This window comes from Epinephelus lanceolatus, chromosome 14 (genome assembly GCF_041903045.1).
Source record: "Epinephelus lanceolatus isolate andai-2023 chromosome 14, ASM4190304v1, whole genome shotgun sequence".
In the NCBI taxonomy this organism is placed as follows: domain Eukaryota; kingdom Metazoa; phylum Chordata; class Actinopteri; order Perciformes; family Serranidae; genus Epinephelus; species Epinephelus lanceolatus.
In genome coordinates, this window is record NC_135747.1 from 36,083,410 (window position 1) to 36,104,749 (window position 21,340).

Sequence of the window (21,340 nt, forward strand, 5' to 3'; positions counted from 1 at the left end):
TAAAGCAGTGTTACTGTTACAGTTCAGTGTTTTTCCAACACTGCTTGTTGTGGAGGGGCTTCTAACTATGGTGGCTGACGTGAAAATGTAAATTGCCTTATCCAAAACCAATGTTTGGTTTGTCTGTTCTGGGCTAATGTAGAAACATGGTGAACATGCCAGTCTCCATAAACAAGGACCCGCTCCCTATGTAGTTATAAATGGCTCATTCTAAGGTAAAGAAAATGCAACACATTCTTATTTTCAGGTGATATATATCTCCCTAAATCATACACACTGCACCTTTAAATATCAAGTTTACCTTGATAACTTGTCACTAAGGAGGAGAAGAAACAATCCAAACCATGTACATGAATTAAAACGTTTATTGAGCTTTTTACGTGCTTGGCACCTGTATTTACATTTTTTCAAAATGCCTCGGAAAAGAATTACTTCCCATTTTTCACACATTTTTTTTAACAGATTGTCCTGTAAAATTGTTATACTGCTCAGCACTTAAATACACATCTCTACAACACACCAAAACATACTTTAATTACTCGGCCTTGCTATTGCTTCTTTTATAACTTTTCACACAACAACTTTTAAGCTTATGTTATTGATTGCATTCGCCATCTTATATATATGCTAAAAAACATAATCCACTCAAAAATAGTGAAGCCATTCCAGTCTGTGAGGACGACGGGTTGATGCGTGGTGGAGTCCTGAACTCTCACATACGCGCCTGCTGCTGGGAGTTTTCAGGATGAAGACAGAGTTCCTCAGTTCACCCGACCCACAGTTCTTTGAATTACTGCATCCACGTGTTGAGCTCACCCCGCGGCGTCCAAATACTTCATCTCCTGCGTGTCTGAAGCAGCGAGTCGTTCAGTGATCTTGTCCAGTTGTCCCTTTCATTCCAGCCAACACTTCAGACTGTGATGGCGAACCACTGACCCCCCGACATTTCTGAAAACGAATCGGCACAAGTGCTGCATGAAGTCAAAACTTCTGGATCACAGTGAAGATTCTTTGGTTGCATGATGTCATGACTGCATAGCCTTTGAGTCCCAATAAAAATCAAGAGTGAGTCACTTGAAAAGAGTGTTGCTACTATTGCACCATAACAGATTCACAACTGATAATCCCCTCTGAACCAGAGCATGTGGGCTCCTTCCTCTCCTTCTCATTACAATCTGTTGTTCTCACTGTGTCAGAAACAGGAAGAGAGTGACGCTGCTGTCCCAATTTTCACTTCATTAATACAAAGATAATTAAATAATAGTTTTGACTCCCTCTATAATGCTTCGTATGTGGCAGGGTGTCTTTAAAAACAAATGATGTCCTTTTCTGAAAGGTTTGTTTTGTACCTCGGTACGTTAACGCTTCGTGTGAAAACACCGGTTCAACATCAACACCAAACCGGGTTCATGGATGAGAGATTTGCTTTTCAGCTGAAAGACTTTAGAAACACGGAGGACTGCGTGTCCCAGTTTCTACACCATGTGCATAGACATCTGAGAGGAGGAGCCATATTGACGTCCATCGCAGGAGCTGCTGCCCTGCTGGCCACCACTGGTGTTGCTAATCATGTGCATAGTGTCCATGCTTCCATTGGACAGGTACTGGCGCTCAGCGAAGGCCCCGGCAGGAGACGAGGAGCAGAGCAAACCTCCCTGCGGCTTCTCGGGGCTGGCGGCCAGGCGAGGAGAGGTGGGGAAGTTGTATCCGTACAGGTTGTAAGGGTTGTGCAGGGAGAAAGCGTTGTAGGAGCCCTGCTGCACGTGGTGGTGGCTCCCGCTGAACATGTGGGCTGAGGAAGAGGAGGTTCCGGATGAGGAGGAGGAGGCAGAGCTGGAGCTACCTCCGGCCTGCATCACGTACTGTAGCTGCGAGGCCGGGAAGGAGCCGAGCTGACCGCCATAGGTGTCCATCTTGCCTCCAGTGCCGCTGCCACTACCACCGCCACTCAGGGAGGCGTGAGCGCTGCCCTGCATGCCAGCAGCAATCAAGGATGAAGTCCTCTGTGGCAGGAAGGATTCAGAGGGCTGACCAGAGGCCACAGCACCCCCTGCAGCCTGGAGGCGTCCATAGGAACTATCAGCCAAGCCGCCGTAGCCCTGCAGGGCCGCCATGTTGCTGCGAGCGCAGGCCGGGTACTCGGACAGGCCCAAGTTGCAGAGCTGACTTTCCCTGCAGCCCACATTAAAGGTGTTGGGGGCGAGGTGGAAGGTCGGAGGGGAGCAGGAGGGAGACAGGAGATGAGCCGCTCCAGAGGGGGAGGGGGTCCCTGTGCTGGAGGTGGTGGGAGAAGTTCCTGTGCTTCCACCTGGAAAACACACAGATACAGAAACAGTGAAATAAAGTGCAGTCAGGTGATTTTATCTCAGCAGCACTTTAATATAAAAATAAAAACAGTTCCAAGACAATTTGAGTTTGAATCAGTGCAGAAATACTCAACAAGTTTCACTAAGATTAAGAAACATGGTTTAGGCATAAACGAGCGCAGCTGCTTTATTTGAGCTGGATGTAGTTTCTTCCTTGTGTGATTGATAATTGTATTTCCTGTCTGTTGTGATTTATTTCTACTTAAACTGTAACTGGTGTACTGTGTTGGCCAGCTGTCCTTTGGATAAGAGATTTCCATCTCAAAGGACTTCCTGCTTGAATAAAGGTTAAATCAAAGGGGGAAAAAAAAGCCTCACACCTGTTATTGTGTTGTGGGGCTCTGTTCATTTTAGATCCAATTTTTAGGTGAGTAAATCACAAGTTCCATCATGATATGATTTTTTATGGATTCTTGCAACACAATATTCGCTGATATCCAAAAATATATCACAATACGATTTCAATTTGTTTCAATTCAGGGGCCTGTAATCGACATGAGATGATATAGTAATAATCATAATAATAAACTATTTATATAGCACCTTTCAACACACAGTTACAAAGTACTTTACAAAACCAAATAAAAGACAAAGCAAATAAAACAAGATAAAAGCAGTAAACAGAATACAATAACAGTAAAACACACAGAGGCCATTTTAAACAAGTAGGTTTTCAGAAGTGATTTAAAAGATGATACTGATTTTGCAGCCCCAATCTCCTCAGGCAGGTCAGTCTAATGTCAAGGAGCTCTGACTGCAAAGGCTGTCACCTTTGTGAATTAATCTTGACCTCGTAACAACAAGAAAAGATGCATCCGAGGATTTCAGGGTGCGAGAAGGAACGTAGGGCAATAAAAGATCTGTTATGGAACTTGGAGCGAGGCCTCTCAGGGCTTTGTAAGTAGTTAATAAAATCCTAAAATTCTAAAAGCAACAGGTAACCAGTGTAGTGAAGCCAGGATTGGCGTGATGTGGTCATGTTTTCTAGTCTGAGTCAAGATTCTGGCAGCAGAGTTTTGGATGAGCTGGAGGCACAAGAGGAAATTTTTACTGATGCCAGAGAGCAAGCACCGACTGGTTATGAATGCATGAGACAATAACAGTAAATAATGGTTGTCTTTTCCTTGGCTGTTAACAATTATCTGCCTCTAGCACTGTCTGAATGTTTAGGAAGGGGTGTGCTTGGATGAAAGTGGTGACACAGACCAATTGAATTTCAAAATAAAGGCGTATCTTCAAGCTGATATGTATCAGTGTTTTCACCTTGCATCTATGATACTGGATCATTGATTATTGAATCAATCGACATATCAATCCACATCCAGATATTGTTACGCCCCTATAAATGATGCATAAAATTAGACATCAGCATTTATCATTTTTATGTTAGGGGCGGCAGTAGCTCAGTCCACAGGGACTTGGCTTTGGAACCGATTCAATTGATGTTCAGCTGTTCCAAATCCCAATCATATTGTATTCAATTCAGTTGGGAACCGATTCAATTGAGTTTGCAAAAACACACAAACCAAAAATCGCAAGGAAAAAGCTTTTCTCACATTAAAAACAATTACAAAAAGTGGCCTCCAGCTGCTAAAATGCTTTCTGTATGATCGGGGCTGAAATTTTGTAACATTACTTTTGTTAAATGTTGCTGTTGTCCCTGGTTTTATATGAGTACAGAAAAAACGTCTGCTAGCTGCTAGGCTAATTTATATAATGTAAAATGCCATAGGTTTGTGCTAAAAACATTAGCATGTTGTATTTGTGGGGAAAATGTGTCCAGATAAAGACAAGTGTTTGTCTGTGAATGCTGCAAGTTATAGTGAAGCTGATTTGTGTACTTGTGTTTGAAACTGTCTCTATTAAGCCATGTTTAATGTGTGTTTAATATGTGTTTAATGTGTGTTTAATGTGTGTTTTGAATCAACTAAACTCTACAGCACTTCACAGAAACCCCACTGCTGACCAGTGTTCTGGAGGTGTAACTGCAGAGTGACACAGACACACCACCACACAAGTATAAATGCTCACAATGGCGTAAACCACATGTGTAGGCCATGGCGTAGGGTCTGACGCACAAGTATACGCCGCCATTAACAGTTGGTGCAGAGCAGGCACAAGAGCAGTGCCAGGCTCCCGATCTGGCATTTCCCAGGCAGTTACAGGCGCAGCATGTGTCCCCGCCCTTAGTCTCTTACTGCCAGACCTCCACATCCTCTCTACCCTGTGGCAGTGCAGGAGAAATGTCTTCCACACCAGGTTGGAATGTATTGTTGTAAAACACTAAATGGTAGTAATGTCCCTTTAAGACTGACTCTTGCCTAAATATATTCTCATATGAGCACAGAATGAACTGAGGAGTCCTCTTGAGGCACAATCAAAGTTTTTGTGATGATTCCTCATCATGTATCTTCTAGGTTTGAGCAGACAGCAGTGGCCAATGGGAGCATGTCCCAGTGGTGCACATGAGTCAGACTAAGCTGCTTTATGAATTCACCTGTCGCCACTTTAATGCACAACCTTGCTGATCTGCACGGACGTTTTAAATCTCCCCTCCTCAGACTAATTGCAGGGCCTTACTCTTTGAAACCGCTGAATACAAGATCATGAAGCAAATCATAAAATTTATCGCTGGTATGTGGATATAAATATGGATTCAGTTTTGACCATGTCTGGTCAACAGAGCCGCCCCACATCCCGAGTCCTTTCCTCAATAAAAAGCCACAGACTCTCAGAGTTTAGACATGTACTGTAGTGATTCAGCTGAAGGGGGGCTGGCACAAATTGTATTCACTAAGTTGAGCCTTTCAGAGTGAAATGATAGCTGTGGGATATCAATCGCATATTTCTCTATTAATGAGAATTTGGCTGGGGTTCATCTTGCTGTTGGAGAAATTCAGTTTGAACCCGGAATGAGGAGGAGGCATAACTAAATAATCCAGGACTCGCTTGGCTGGGGTTCTGATTTTGCACCATATGCCTTCGATAATATCACTGCAGCTCTGCTCTGCTCGAAGAGATGAGGGGGGAGGGAGGGAAATAAAGTAAAGGGGGGAAAGAGAGGGAGAGAATGCAAGGTATATGAGGAAAAAGAGGGAGAGAGGGACGATAGTTTGGTGATGTCATGTTTTCCTCTGGTTAGAGGGGCTCGAGGTGCTTCAGTGCCGAGGGGGAATAGTTGATTAGCTGAAGGGAAAAGGGTGTCTGGTGCCATAAGGGCAAAGGCGCACACACACACACACACACACACACACACAGTCATTGCACACGTACACCAGCGTCCTGTCAGGGTGACACAGAGTTCACTGGCGGTGCAACGACTTTGATTAAATCCTAATCACTTCGGAGGAGTTTAATGATAACAAACACATGTCCGCCTGCTCAGACAAAATACGGAGCGTCACGTCATGCTGACCTCCAGAGGTAACCGAGATAGGGCCTGCGAGGAAACAGAGTTGCTTTTAAAAGCGGCGCGGCCCCTGATACGAGCCACGATGACTAAGACCTTGTGCCTGAGCTGGAGCCGGGACAAAGGGAGGTGGCCCCGCTGACGCTGACTCGTGTCGCGGAGCCGTCCAAAAGCCACAGGGTTCGTTTAACGATTTTATTTTCAAGGCCTGTGCGCGATGTGAAAAGTTCAGCAGACGCCTGCCGAACCTGCCAGGGGAGCAGCGTATGGCCAAGCTCAAATGAAGGACAACCATAGCTGATGTAGTGTGTGGTGATATATGCAGGGAAAATATGCAGAAGGAGAGTTCAGGTTGGGACAGAACGTGCACCAAGGTCATGCTAATTACCACTGTGCACTACTTTCAGTTTTAGAGACAGGCACATAGGCAGCAATTGATTACTTTACATTGTTTTAAACTAAAAATAAAACACTGTATGTTGCGTAATTAGCAGCAAATTTATGTTGATTTGTAAATTGTGATAATGAATCACGAGAAAAAATCTGCTGGGAGGATCCAAGGACAGAGGGTGCATATGTTGAATGTGAATTGGATATAATATTGTTGCAATTTTAACCATTTGGCAATATGCTGAGTATTTCAACAACATATATTGCAATTTTCTCAACTGCAAATCATGTCCCGAAAGGAAAACTCTGTCAGTGTCTGTTGTATCTAATGGACTGAGAAGGCAACTGTTTCTGACCCCAAACCCCTCCTTAAACCCTAATCCTAACTTTACTTAAGGGTATCAAAAGTTAAATTTGTATTTACTCCATCTGTGTCTTACGATAATATGCTGCATCAATTTTCCCCCACCTTTAACGATGGGTATGACAAGATACCACAGGAGTTCTCAAAGTGGTCGCCTAGGATTCAGATCACATGTTAAATGAGACATACTTTAGTTTGCCTCTTATCCCATACACTGGATGGGAGTCGTGGCTTTCAGAGATTAATTTCATAATATGTCAAGAGCAGATGGTGCTGATCTAACGGGGTTAGTGAGTTGATACGTGTCTGTTTGAGGAGAAAAAGGTCAGAGAGGTCATGTTCTATCAGGTGGTCAGGTGTCTGACCGTACGCAAAATCTACCATGCATTTACCTTGCATACCTTGGATCATTTCTTTTGGGTGTCGTTCGGTGGAGGCCAAATCAACCACTTTGGATGTCAGTCCTTCAAAATAAAACAAGGGATTCTTTCTCAAGCCGCCAATTTGTGCGTATCTTTGACAGTAACACCAACTTCATCCATCAAATCCATCAAAGTGGAGACACCGAGACCAGTCTGTATCTTAGGGTTTGTGACCGAGATTTTACGCATGAAAAAATATGTTTTGTCTTTTACTATTCTGCGCTAAATATCTCTGTAAAAATCTCAAAGGAGGAAATTGAATTAGAAGTTGTCTAGTGAGGCTGAAGGGGGATTTTCAAGAAGAATATACGTCGTGGAGTTTGACATGTAGCTTTTCTCCCTCACAGAGAGAGAATATGGGTTCACACACCTTGCTGTTTCTGCATATTGGTGAAGTCTTCAAATGTAAGGGTCCTCACAGGAGGTCTCCAGAAAGCATAAGTCTCCATGATCGCCTCCAGGCCAGTTCTGACAAAGAGACACACAGAGACAGAGATTTCAGAACATGAGAAACAGCAGGATTGAAAAAGAAAGAGGAGAATGGGGCAATAAAGGCCTGTGTGTGTGTGTGTGTGTGTGTGTGTGTGTGTGTGTGTGTGTGTGTGTGTCTGTGTGTTGACCAGATGACACGAACACACAGAGACAAAAGGTTTGGTGCACAGTGAGATTGAGAGAGCAGATTTTAAGATTTTATTGCTTATTTTTTGAGCCTCACATAGCCAGGCTCTGGCTTATATCTGTGATCTGTAAATTCCCCACAAGCCTGATCACTTTCAGACAGAGAAAACTTTAAATACTTAGGTGAAAAGTTTATGAAAACCTGAAGGAAACAATGTGTTTTGTGCAACTGATTTTATAAGGAAGCCTTCACCTGGCACAGTAAATTGCCGTAGAAGTTCAGGCTAACCATGATTCACCTGAATTTGTAGGCAGCACAGATAACTGCAGGGAAATGAGGATTCAGAGGGATTATACCAAGAACCATCTGTGAAAAGCTCCACCCAACACCTCCTCTGAGAAGTTCTACAGTGAACCCTTTTATTTTAATTTGTAATGGTTACACCCAGAACCCTCTCTGGGGGTTTTGTCCAGACCCTTTTCACCTTCTAATGGTGCTAACGAGAGCCCACCTAAGGGTTTTTACCCATCTATAATCCAAGGGTTTCATCTAAACCCACCCAGGGGGTGGTACAGTGGTAATTTTCTACATTACTCATTGATTTCTCTCCCATTAATCATGGTTTTAATTGAACTGGTTAGCCTGGGGCCAAGGGAACCATGTCCAGAACATTTGGAGTTCATGACATTCTTGAAGGACTGAGGCTGATGTTGTCCAACACAACCCACAACACTGATGGTTACCAATCAGGTTTTAGGAGGTGGAGATTTTGTTGAATCATTGCTACTACAGCCTTTACTTTCCTAATGGTGCAGTAGGGTTGGGAACCAAAACTCCAAACCAAACTTGGGAACTTGTATTTGGTTCCAAATCAACACAAATATAAAAAGCAAAGTACCTTTTGGCAGATCATGTGGTGTTGTATGACATTAAATGATGGTAAATATTTTAGCTATGGCAAAAAAGCTAAAATGAAATGAGTAGAGGGATTTCAGATGCATCTACATTTAAAAATACCATTTAAAACATGAGAGAACATTTGAATATTTGCTGTTGATCTTTCAACAGCTGTGCTTTCAACAATCCTTGAAGAACTCTTTCTTCCAAAAAGAGTTACAGAGAACCCTTGAAGAACGCTGTCTTTGAAATGAAGGGTTCTTTAGAAGCAGTTGGATCTGGGTAGAGCTTAGTCCTTCAAGAAGAGTCCTTTCAGAGTGGGATTTCTAACAAACGCAATACATTTTTTTTGCGCAGTTTGAACACTATAATATTTTGTGTTGACTTGCGTCATACACGTGTCAAATTGCTAAATTGACTAATTAACTTCTGCCGTTACATCCTCTGCTTTATACATGCCTGGAGAATCTCAATACTGATTGGCTATTGTGGCGCGAATTGGTTGCTGAAGTTCAGATTTTTCAACTCTCGTGGATAACAATGTAATGCGAAATCCTGCTACTCGCTTCATTTGCACCACTTAAACTCGCATCTTTACATTGACTTTACATGTGATCTACCCATGCCAATTGTTTTATTTATGCCTAACGTGAACACAACATAAGAGTGTTGAGCCAAGAATGTTTCTGCCAAAGCTTTATTGACATGAAAACTGCATCATTATATAATAACTAAAAACCCTGTGAAAAAACATTTCTTCTAATCATTTATGCAGTGCTGTAGATGGTGTCATTTGTATTCTGATGTCATTGTTTTGAGTCTCAAGATATGAGTCAGTTTTTTCCCTGTTATCCTCATTTAACCGTCATATACTTTCACATTGTTTTTGAAAAACTGCCACGTGAATAAAAGCAGGAGAGATGGATATGAGTGAATAAAGAATAAGAGCAGATATACTGAAAGGCTCAGTTGAGCTGAGAGGGGAAGTGATATTGGTTAATGTGTGTGTGAATGAGAGAGGGAGAGGTCGGCGGTAAATGAGCCAGACTGAATGAGAAGGAGTGAGAGGGAGGGAGAAACTGGAGTCCTGCTCGGAGGAAACTGGAGCCATTAAAAAGGAGCAGGTTTTTACTGTGCACATAAATCTGGGTGACGTTTCATCTTGAATCTGTACACAGTTCTCCTTCCTGCTTGATTTACTTCCCTGCACGCCGCTCGGCCCCCATCCCAGGGAAGCCAGCGCCCCATCACTGCTCACCGTGTTATTTTAGGGCCACTAACTCCCTGGCTGTGGCAGCTCGTTAGTGCGCCATGCTAATCGGCCGGGCCCTTGCCATCACTGCACTCATTCATCCAGTCACACTGCTGCGGGACCAAAACCTAACAAATGAGCTGTATCCCTCCGCTATAGGCCATAAAGCCTGGGCACCAGACACAACTGACGACACCACCATAACTTAGAGCTTCTATATTAAGATGCTATTAAGAGAGTCAGAAAAAGGAAAACAAGCTGGTGCTTAATTTGAGAATTAGCAGTGCAGGTTTGCCCTTTATATTAATTCTGAATTTCCCCTCAGTGTGGAATGAGTTGGTAACGTTCCACAGAAAACAGGCTGCGTTCACACTGCAGCCACTTTACTACTAAAAGAAAAGCATGTTAGCTTTTGTGATGACTGTTAATGTCACTCATATCCGATACTAATATAAACCGAGTAACATTTAACAGACACGTGTGGCAGAGCAACAAAAACAAAAGATGTCACGCCTGTTTTTATGATTGTTTCCAACACTTTTAGTCGCAGCTGCTGCCTTCACCTTTGGCATTTTGAGTGAACGGACTGCAAAACGGCAACTCAAGAAAGTCAAACTATTTTATTACAGGATGATACTTTTAAAGATTTCTTGATGCATTGCTTAAAGGTAACTGAACAGGTTTTTTTTAAAATGTGCAAATGTAGTTCTCCCTTTCTTTACTTTTTTGAATGAATTAAAGGTTCTGTATGCAACATTCACAGCATTAAACAGCAGCAAACTGGTATTTGTTATGTAAAGATACGGTGGAGTGATGGCATCCTGAGCAGAGAGTGAAGTCGTGCTACCTTCGCGCTTCTCTTTTTGTTAGTACGGAAGACGATCAGGCTGCATGGGCATGTTGGTGCATGTGTCTATCCCACTGGCTGGCTTACTGCCATTGCATAGCGCCCATCCTCCAATTTTGCATCGTTAACACCATTTGCTCTGTTAACACTGTTACCACTGTTAGCTACTACCTACCGGTTTAGCTACCTCCATGTTGAGAGCCGCGTGCAAAAAACCTGAATCGGACTCTGAATCATAGATCCGCTCTTAATGTCTTATAGAAGTCCTTCAAAGAGCCACTGTTCACTGCAGAGACTTAATCTACTGGATAATCTTATCTTTATATGATATGATATCTAACGGCTTAGTGCTCCATGAATGGTGTCATCTTGTTATGTACTTAATGCAAAGTTACATACTTAGCGCAAAGCTCCGTAAGTTATCTTACAAAAGTAAAGTTATGTAGGTTAGGTTTAGCAAAGTAAAATTATGTAGGTTAGACTTAGAAAAGTAAAATTACATAGGTTAAGTTTAGTGAAGTAAAATTTCGTTGGTTAGGTTAAATAAAGTAAAGCTGCATAGGTTAGGTTTAGTAAAGTTACGTAATCAAGGTTTAGCAAAGTAAAGCTACGTAGATATGGTTAGCTAAAAAGTGGGTTTAGCAATGTAAGTTATGTAGGTAAGGTTTAGTAAAGTTACGTAGGTTGGTCTTAGAAGAGTAAAGTTACGTAAATAAGTTTTAGCAAACTAAAGTTACATAGGTTGAGCTTAAAAGTAGAGCTTTGTAGATAAGGTTTAGTGAAGTTACGTAGGTTAGGTTAAGTAAAGTTACATAGGTTAGGTTTAGGAGAAGAATTTTACTTCCTGACGACGTACCTGATAATATCTCAAAGTTAACGTGGTTTCACGGGGGACATAAACACAGGGCTCCTGGGAGAAAGTCCTGTGTTTCCTACCTGCCTCCAAACATGGACTTTTGCTCTGCTAACTACGTCTGATCAAGTGATCGCAGTCTTCCAAATTATGTGAGTAACATACAAATTCTGATACATTACTTTTTGTAGGTATGCGTGTGTGCATGATAACAGGTTGGGCATCAAAATATTCATAATTGGTAACTAACGAGATTATTTGTTGCCATGGCAACAAGACAATTGTATTATATTGGAATTTCAATCTGTTAATCTGAGCTCATACTTTGTTACATAGTATGTATCTATTTCTGTAGTTCTAATTTTGACCTTTGACCTTTTTGATACCTGTCAGCATGTCCTTCACGACAACTGAGGTTGCGACTGCCAAACTGCACTTTAAATTTAAATCAAGATACAAGGAAAGTCCAAACGTGACAGATATGTTGGAACGTTACAGGGAAAAGTGAATACAATGATCCGATCTGATCGACTGCTGAAGCCAAAAAAAGTCTTGGCTTTAAATGTTTCAGATACAGAATGAATGTGATGCCGTTAGACAGAGTGGAAAATGTCACTTTTTTACTTAAGGAAAATGAATAAAAACTGTATTTAATACCTCAATGTGTATCTACAGAAAGTGGCAGGAGCATGTAAACTACTTGAAAGCCAGTTATGAAATGAGAGTTATTTCTTTTCCTTAATTTTTCTTTTTTTTTTTCAGCTGCAGCTCTTAGCTCCTGTTTGATCACATATCTTAACACAATAATAAGTGGACTACTTGTAATATTTACTAGTGTACACATGACGTAAGAACTGAAGCTGATTCTATGGGATCCAGCAGCAGCAGTCAGAAAAATAACAAAGCAGGAAAGAAGCAGTAAAGTGACAGATAAGGGCAAAGACATGTCTCCTATTAAAACACCCTGATAAGGATTAGCAGGAAATCTGATTAAGCTTTCATGTGTTTTGATCTGTAAAATGTGCAAACAGAAGAAGTCCTATTTAAAATTGGCTGGAAAGTCTCAAATGTGACTTGTCCTCTTCCTCAATCAAATGAAAAAGTAAAGGTTGGAGTGACTGCACACAGGAGCCAGTCACAAGTCAGACATTATTAACCCAACTAGCTGCACCTGACAGCTGATGCCTGACCTGATGCCAACATCCACCCATCACCTCCACCACAAAGGCTCCACCCACATCAGAGATGAGGTTAGTCAGGCCTTGTCAGAACGTACACAGGTATATTTGAAAACGTAGATTTTCAGTGTGTTGTGGTCTTTTGTACACATGCAAACTTCTTTGAGGTCACTCAGAACTGACCTTTTGTAAAACTTCGTCCAGGGTGAAGATTTGTTATTGATGAGGAAGACTCCCTAATACTACAACAGATTTTTGGCTGATAGGTGAGTATACTGTGAATGGCCAGAAAAAGAGGTGCACGTACCCTCCACTACACTAATGGTGCAGTTATCTCCTTTGTGAGGCGTCACAAATGAAGCAACTTTTCATGCAATGGCGGACATGGCAAAAATAATTCTTGCTCTAACTTTGCTAACAAGACTTTTTACATGTTAACACATAAATGTACAGTTACTCTTTCACTATATTGAGGAACAGAGGTGTCAGAATATAATGCGGAGGTCAGTGCAGCCAGATAGCCTTCTGGTCGGCCATTTTCTTCTTCTTCTTTTTGCTACTGCATGGCTCTGGGGTACCGGCTATATTGAGACCTGTTGATTTGGCATGCTGTTGACAATACTTCAATTGGGTTTTTGCGTTGTCAATTGGACTGAGATTGGATTTGACTGTGAAATCCTGTTTTCAAAAATACCCATGTCCATGTGGAGGAGTTGCTTTTTTTCTTGTTGATTTTAATTGTTTTAAATGTCCCTTTTTATTCAGCTTTTTTTCTTGATTTATTTTTAATACTACTCATTTTCTTTTCATCTACTGTAAAGCATGTAATATCACCTTTTTTGTGTATGTGCCATATAAATAAAAGTTTATTATTATCATTATTATTATTACCTTTTTGTATATGTGCTATATAAATAAAAAATAAATAAAAATATATTAAATATATATATATATATATATATATATATATAGTGTTATTGTTGTTTTTTAAGCATTTATTTTTCTATGCCCTTCCCTCTCTTTTCTTCTTCTTTTCTCTATCATTTATGGATAGTGTACGATGTATTTGTTTGACTGTTTGTATGTTGATCAGGATATTGTACTGTGCTAACTGTCTAAAATGAAATAAATAATAAATGTAAAAAATGTAAATGAAATAATAATAATGATAGAACCTAAATATGAGGCTCATCCCAGTAATTCAAGAGAGAGTTTGTGCCAAAATGTTACTGTCATCAGCAACGCTAAAAATCTGATCCACATGGACAGAATAAAAAAACTTCCAGCTGTGGTGTGAAATCTAATATTATAGTGTGCTGAGCTGAAACATACAGAATCTACAGTTACACAATATGTTGAGCAGACAGCCTCGTCCAGAGTTACTGACAGTATATGACCAATTAAAATCCTAAATCACCATAATTAGCCAAAGCAGCAATATGAAGGTCAGAGGTCAGAGCTGCAGCTCGCTAACAATATTCATGAATGATCAAAGATGAAACGCAGCTCCGGTGACAGAAGCTGAGTTCTCACTCTGAAGTCTGAATCTGAACAAAACAAATCCCAAAAGGGCTGCATGCGGGGAAGGACTCACGAGCCGTACGTGAGGATAAATTCATTGTCTCTCCCTCCAGACAAATATCTCACTCTCCGTTATCTTTTCATCTGTAGCTTTTCTGCAATGAAATTCTAATGCCAGTTCATAAATCAAACAGTCTATTGTTTGAAAAACGAAAAAAGATGTCTCAAATATCTTTGTGCCAATAATGCGGACCAGATGGAGGGGGGGGCTGCTTTCATGTGCGGAGGGGTCTGGTGGTTTAGTGCACCCCCATTCCTTCCTCCTCTCCTCCACAAATTTTATATATGATAATTCAGAGACTGACAGACGGAGAGACGAATTAAGAGAAGAGAGACGGACAGAGAGAGAAAGGAAAGACGGAGAGGAAGAGAATGAGGAAGAGACAGTGAGGGCTTGTCTTTACCAACAAAATCAAACATGTAGTAATATCATAAGCTCACTAAAAAGGTGAGTGTTGATCAGCACCATTATTTATGATGCCATATTGTCAACAGCCAATAGGAACACTCTCTCTGGGTGACATCAGCACACAGGTTGTGACAACACAGCTGGTGCAAACAGCGATGAGAGGGTCTGAACAGTCGGGTTGTGTTCGTCACAGGAAACAGTGTAACACCCTGTCTGTCTTTGTCTTCATGGTGTGTGTGTGTGTGTGTGTGTGTGTGTGTGTGTGTGGGTGTGTGTGTGTGTGTGTTTGTGTGTGTGTGTGTGTGTGTGTGTGTGTGTGTGTTGCTTCCAGTGTTTTCATCCTGCTTCCATCCTGTTTGAGTTGTATAATGATTAATGCTGTATGACTTCCTGGTTTCATGGATTTGGTAATGTTATTGAAAACTTATTGAAAATGCATGTTTTTGAACAGTTACACACTTAATTTAGAGTTATTTGGACACCAGTAACACTTGTAGTTTTGTGTTTTGTTCAATACGTTCTCACTCTGACCTCGTCACATACAGATGTTTGTTCATGGACTTTCCACGTCCACATACAACGTGCAAGGTACCCTAAGTGCGTTGGCTGTTGACGTTCTGGGATGCCATGTCAAGTTCTGCCTGTTACATGTATTGTTGTAAAAGTACACTTCCATTTTCGCAGGAAATTTACCGTTTGCATACAGTCTCTTTCAAAATAAAAGCACTAGCTTTTTTATCCTCCAACAACTAATGCACAGAGTTGGGTTTAGGCAACAAAAGCATGTGATTAGGTTTAGGAAAAAAGAACAGGGTTTGACTTTATAATCTTACAGGATGCGAGCACGGCTCTCCCGGGTGAAAGTCTGTGTTGGACCCATCCACCACCACTCCTGCCCGCCCTACTTGGACTTTCACCACCTCAACTTTTGCTCTTGTCCTGCTGCGTTTCCCCCTGATGCCACTGAGCGCTGTTAAACTGGCCGCGTATCATGCCGATGGTAAAGGACGTTTTTATGTCAGTGTCTAACGCAGCAAGTCACTGCACTGCACAGGTGCTGGACTTTAACGACTTTGGAGACCAAGTTGTTTTGTTTCATTAAGAGTAGAAAAGTTGTAGAATACTATCATGTAAATATAAGGTATGATTGCGAAATTGGGGGAAGGAGTGGTCTCGCCTTTAAGCTGCCATGGGAGGTAGTAACATGAAAAATGTCTATATAAACAGGACAGCCTGTAAGATGGGATCATGGGTGGCATGGGTGTGACATTTTGACGACATGTTATGGGTTTTACCCACCGTGGAAGATTTAAGAAGTAGCTCTTAGCAGTTAGCGGCTAACTCAAAGAAGAAAAACAGCGGTCATAATTATCTGAAACTTGAGAAAACAATGAGATTCAGTAGTTCCATACCCTCTGAGCAGAGGATCACATCAGCTGCCACATAACAGAGACGGTAAATGATTGTTTTTGACACGTCAGTGCCACTGTTGTTGTTTATGAAGTTCCTCAGCAATTATGTTTTATGTCACACCAGAGGCCATCACGCCTCTTTCGTTTCCCCAACGCCGTGATGCAGTGTATAATCACACACAAGAATGATGTTGCCATCAACGGTTCTGTGTAGAAATGCAAAGGAGGCATGAAGAAGGGACTTTGTAGTGGTCCTATAGTGTGATCTGTGTAAAAAGGGGACACAGCGCAGAAAAAATATATAGCGAGGCGGGGAATTTGGGGTCGGCTTTTAATGGCGAGCATGTTAACAAACAGTAACCACGTCATCAGGGGGTGAAGGGGATGGTGGATGGTGCATCACCTAGGCGAGACGCCTGCCAAACTGCAGACCACTGTGTAAGATGAAAACAATTAAAATGGATGTTTTGTAGAAGGTCATCATAACTACGTTTCCAGCTGCTTTTTAGCCACCAAACGTGGGTGTTTTTTAGGGACCCATTGTTGTGTTTCCAGCTGGGGTAGCACCACCAACACCAGGTATTTTAAGCCAAAACGTCATCTTTTCCTGACCATTACCAAGTGTTTTGTGCCTAAACCAACCAATACATTAATCGTGCAAACCAGTGTTTTTTCCCTTGCATTTTGAGCTTTCATGCACATTTTTGAGATAAATGATAGAAACAAAGAGAGAGGTAAAGCGGTGATGAAGTGACTCTCTGTCTGTCTGTGCTGCAGATTCAAAGTGTTTCTCTTGGCAACAGACAAAGCAGCTGTTTTATGGGGCAGCATATGGTGCTAAGTGCTATCTTCAGACCATTATTTTCATATTGAAGATCACACACAATAGAAATAATACAATAATAAATTTGAAACACTGTAACAGGCAGTGTTGTGTGTCTGTGATGCTATAACGTACCTGTTTCTGCCAGAGTCCCGGAATCCTTTGGCGAACGGGTTGCGGTCGATCTTTAATCTGGTGATCTGCAGACGAGAAGGAGATGTTTTTCATTATCACAGCTTAAACTAAATCTGCAAAGCCTTTTCTACAACACTTAAATACGCCAACATGTCTGTGCTATTTTGCAATAAATTGTCCTAATAATAAAAGCTTATTAAAAGTCATCCTTTCACTCTGTTTTTTGTTTGGCATGGTTACCACCATGCCATGTAGTATTGCCAATTAGAGAAGCACCAACTGAAAGACAAATTCTAGGGAGACAATGGAGTTTTAAGAAAACCTTGCAGAGACTGAGGCTCTGTATTTAATTGACTTTGGCTCATAAATGCTTGCTTTGATCACATTTACAGAAAAATCTGTGGTGAAGCATTCTTTTAATTCAACCACTTTTTTGCAGGACAAGATGCAGGGATTTAAAAACACTGCAAGATGACACGAATTTTGCAGAGATTATTTGAATTTGTGTTCATTCTTGAAACTGCAAGATCTTCAAATTTGTGGGGCAACTGAGCAGTGGCACCTAGCGAGGAGGTTGCAGATGGCAACCAACATAAACTTCTCCTGTGTGCCATGCGAGTTGGAGACCTACGGCGTCCAAAACGGTAATGTGAATGGCACTATCTAGAGCTAGCTAGAAACAACATGGCAGGCTCCATAGAAGAGGACCTGCTCCACATTTTTTAGGTGATTATAAAATTGATCATAGCGTTAGTTAGCGTTAGGACACGATGCCAAGCTCAGCTCACATCCCAGCTCCATCAGCTGATCTCAAACAGCCCAATCAACAGCTGATTGATGGAAGGGAGTCAGCTGATAGATCACATGATTCCTTTCTATGCAACCAATTGGTGAATCTCATTCAGAGCGCCCAATTTAAACTGCTCTGGCCTGCCTACTGTTGCTGCTTCCTCTGCAAGCTGCTTGACAACCCACCTCCTCCTTTTCATGCTGTGTCTGACGAATCAATGTCATTTCTGTTTGTCATTGTTGCTGCTCTGTTCTGTTCCTGGAGGTCTTTGCTGCTGCTCTCCCTGCCTTAGGCTTTCCATGTAGGCGCATGGAAGGGCAGAGAGTATGCTCTCTCCGTGTTATGGCTTTCCATGTAGATGGGTGTAAGAGGGTCTTTGACTAAGGTGTTCCTGACTGATTTAATGACAACATACTTATGCATACTGCATAAAATTCCTGCCATTATATCGATCTAAATCCTGCACGCTGGACCTTTAAGGTGTTTTTTTTCCTGTAAAGAAATAATAATGATAATAATAGTAACACCTGTTGGTTCTGGTAGGCAGTGACGGTGGTGAAGACGGTCTCAGGAAAGCTGAAGGTCTTGACTCCCTCCCCGCTGGGCACCGGCTTGTTTTGAGACAGTTCGCTGCTGAAGTCCTTCCTGATGACATGAACACGAGGCTGATACTTGTGCATGGAGTGCAGGATGATCTGAAAAATAGGAAAGGGAAAAGGGTGAATATTGTTGTACAAATATCTTTGAAAAGACATTTGGAAAATAAGCACAAATGATGACGGACATCTTCCAATCTGAGTTTGAAGTTTTAGTGACCGCAGGCGAGATCCCATTTAAATTTGCATTAATCTGTTTTTGCTTGATGTCCAGAGAAAACACAGAATGTACAGACTCTAATGTGTCTTTAGTGGAACAGTGACAAGTTACATACACAGAGGGATGTCAAACTTCTGACAGTGGTTTTGGGTTTCAGTGAGGATTGGGCCTGTAGTTGTGAAGGATTATGGGTTAGGAAGTGGATTTGGTGAATGAGGGCCCTCATGAGTTTAGTGATGTCTCACAAATCTGTGTGTGCTTGTGGGATTTGTGCCTCTAAACTTTCCAAAACACAAAACTTGAAGCCTCTGCCTTCAATTTCCCTCTCAGCAAACACATAATACGTGCAAGTCCTTTGTAGCATCAATTAGCCCGACTGCTCCTCCTTAGGGCCACGTGACACGAAGCGGAAACTGAGTTCACACTGCGATGACGCTCGCCGCAGGGCCAAGGATTATTTCACAGCAGAAGGGAGGCGTCAGGCGGTGTCGGCCCCAGCCTCGCCTCGGGGCCTCGGTCTGCTCTTGATTAATCTGAGAGTGAGAAAACCTACACAGAGCCAAACTCCCCAGACCAACAGAGGGGGTCATTTCAAACCAGGCCTGTAGGGGGAACAGCTACATTTAACGTTCCAGACCTCAAATCGCACGCATGCCGCACAGAGACGATGACTGGGCTGATGGAGATACACACAGATGGATGCTGTAATCTGTGATCCATGGTTTTAAACATTTTGTCTCCATCTGTGCTGCTCAGTGTTCATTTCTGTGGTGTTTGGCGCTCTGTGCTGAGAGATCAGCTGACGGTGGTGGTGGACTGTGACTAAATACCTTTAGCTCAGTAAAAATCAGTGGGCAGTGACTTGTGGTTTCAGACAAAGCTGTCCTTTAACATTGGCAGGACACACAGCTGGTCACTGTAATAGTTTAACGGTGCTCTGTGATGGCAGGGGGAAATATGGTGGGACAAGAACGAAAGTTAAGGCGGCGAAAGTCCAAATGAGGCAGACAGGAGGGGGGGTGGATGGGTCCAACAAACACAGACTTTCACCAGTGCCAGAGGTGTTGGCATCCTTTAAGATTATAAACCCAAGCCCTGTTCTTTTTTTTTCCTAAACCTAACCACGTGTATTAGTTGATAAAGTAAAAAAAAAAAAAAGTCAACTCGCCGTGTTTTACCGACGTAGTGTATTTATTTTGAAAGAGACTGTATGCAAAGCAGAAGTGTATCTTGAAAGAAGACAATGCATGTAACAGACAGAACTTCACACGGTGTCCCAGAACATTTAATAACCAGCACAGCCAGGGTACCTTGCACGCTGTATGTGGACATGGAAAGTCGATGACCAACCATCAATATGTGACGAGGTTGGAATGAGAATGTGTTGACGGTTAAGATTTTATAAAACTGTTTTAGATAGAGACATTAGAAATGTACCACTTTTAGTTAATGGACAAAGAAATTAGCTACATTTTGAGATAAAATTTGAAAATCTGTGATGAGTGATGGCAGCTGGCAAACATAATTACAACCCTGTGATGGGGCTGGTTGGCACAAGTGCACCACATGCCTCTAATCACAAATCACCTAATTCTAGAGAACGTTTCGTACATCAAAACATTTATTTATAGCTGAGACCATATTCTTTTATTTACTGCTGGCTATCATATTCTGACATAAATTATGGCAGAGAAATACGGCACAGAATGAAAAGCGTTCCAACCAACCCTGGTCTCTACAAAGTACCTAAAACATTAACCAGCTCCAACATTAAAATACTCTTACGTGTATTAATTAGTGATGAAAACAGAATAACATAATATTCTGTAACAGGAAGGAACACATTTTGGAAATCTGAGGATCATTTTCTGCACAGCAGTGAATTTTTATGCAACAATTTAGGGTGGACAATAATTTAGAAAAATACAAGATTAAGGCTACAGGTGACGATTCAAAATATAATGAAATACAATGCAGTAAGGCTCTCAGACATTATGTCATTTTTAAATATCTATTTTTCTGTGCAAGGGTGCAGCTTTTGTGTCATCGTTGGGGGAGCACATATCAGAAATCAGAAATCAGATATACTTAACTGATCCCCGAGGGGAAATTTTGATTTGTTACAGTCGCCCGGATGAAAAGAATAGAGAATTAAAAGAAGTAAGAACAAGAGTATGAACTATAAAGCAATAAAATAAAATAAAAATGAAAATGTATAATAAAATAAGAAAAAAAAAGAATGCACATTATGCTACAGTGTTTAACAATAGTACTTAAGATATAAAACTATTAAAAATAAAATATATATCGTCACTGTGCTGAAGCTCTAAGTGTAGAAAAGAATAAACAAGAATAGAATAAAACGTAAATATGTGCAGTTATGTGAACGATAAAGTCGTATACTGAAAAATATTACAGCAGTTAAAATTATTGCACCCAATTGTTACTTATAATTTATAAATTCAGACGGTGACTATAGTCCAGATGCCAGTCGACTGACTCATAGCACTGACACTCTGAGGGAAGAGTTGTGCAGGTTTATGGCCACAGGCAGGAACGACTTCCTGTGGCGCTCTGTGGTGCATCTTGGGGGAAATGAGTCTGTCACTGAATGTGAAACACTCTGTACACTGGTAATTTTTTATGCACCAGTTTGTGCCTTTTCTGTGATGTAAATGTCTTTTTTAAAAAGTCCTCTGCTACTTTCATGTTTTTTATTGGGGGGGACAAATGCACATGTTCTACATATTGAGGGCGATGGGTCCCCTGTGTCGGGA

General features: G+C 41.5%; 1 protein-coding gene across 2 annotated transcripts in view; it reads right to left on the reverse strand.

Annotated features, from left to right (window-relative positions):
• Nucleotides 1-351: 351 nt before the first annotated feature.
• Nucleotides 352-21,340, reverse strand: part of tbx15 (T-box transcription factor 15) — a 59,224-nt gene continuing 38,235 nt past the window's right edge. For both annotated transcript variants that reach the window (XM_033617224.2, XM_033617223.2), the window contains exons 5-8: nt 18,275-18,442; nt 16,958-17,022; nt 7,322-7,419; nt 352-2,308 (exon numbers count right to left, since the gene is read on the reverse strand). In XM_033617224.2, the coding sequence (XP_033473115.2) occupies nt 1,476-2,308; nt 7,322-7,419; nt 16,958-17,022; nt 18,275-18,442 (1,164 nt within the window). In that variant the 3' untranslated portion in view covers nt 352-1,475. The remainder of the gene's footprint in view (nt 2,309-7,321; nt 7,420-16,957; nt 17,023-18,274; nt 18,443-21,340) is intronic.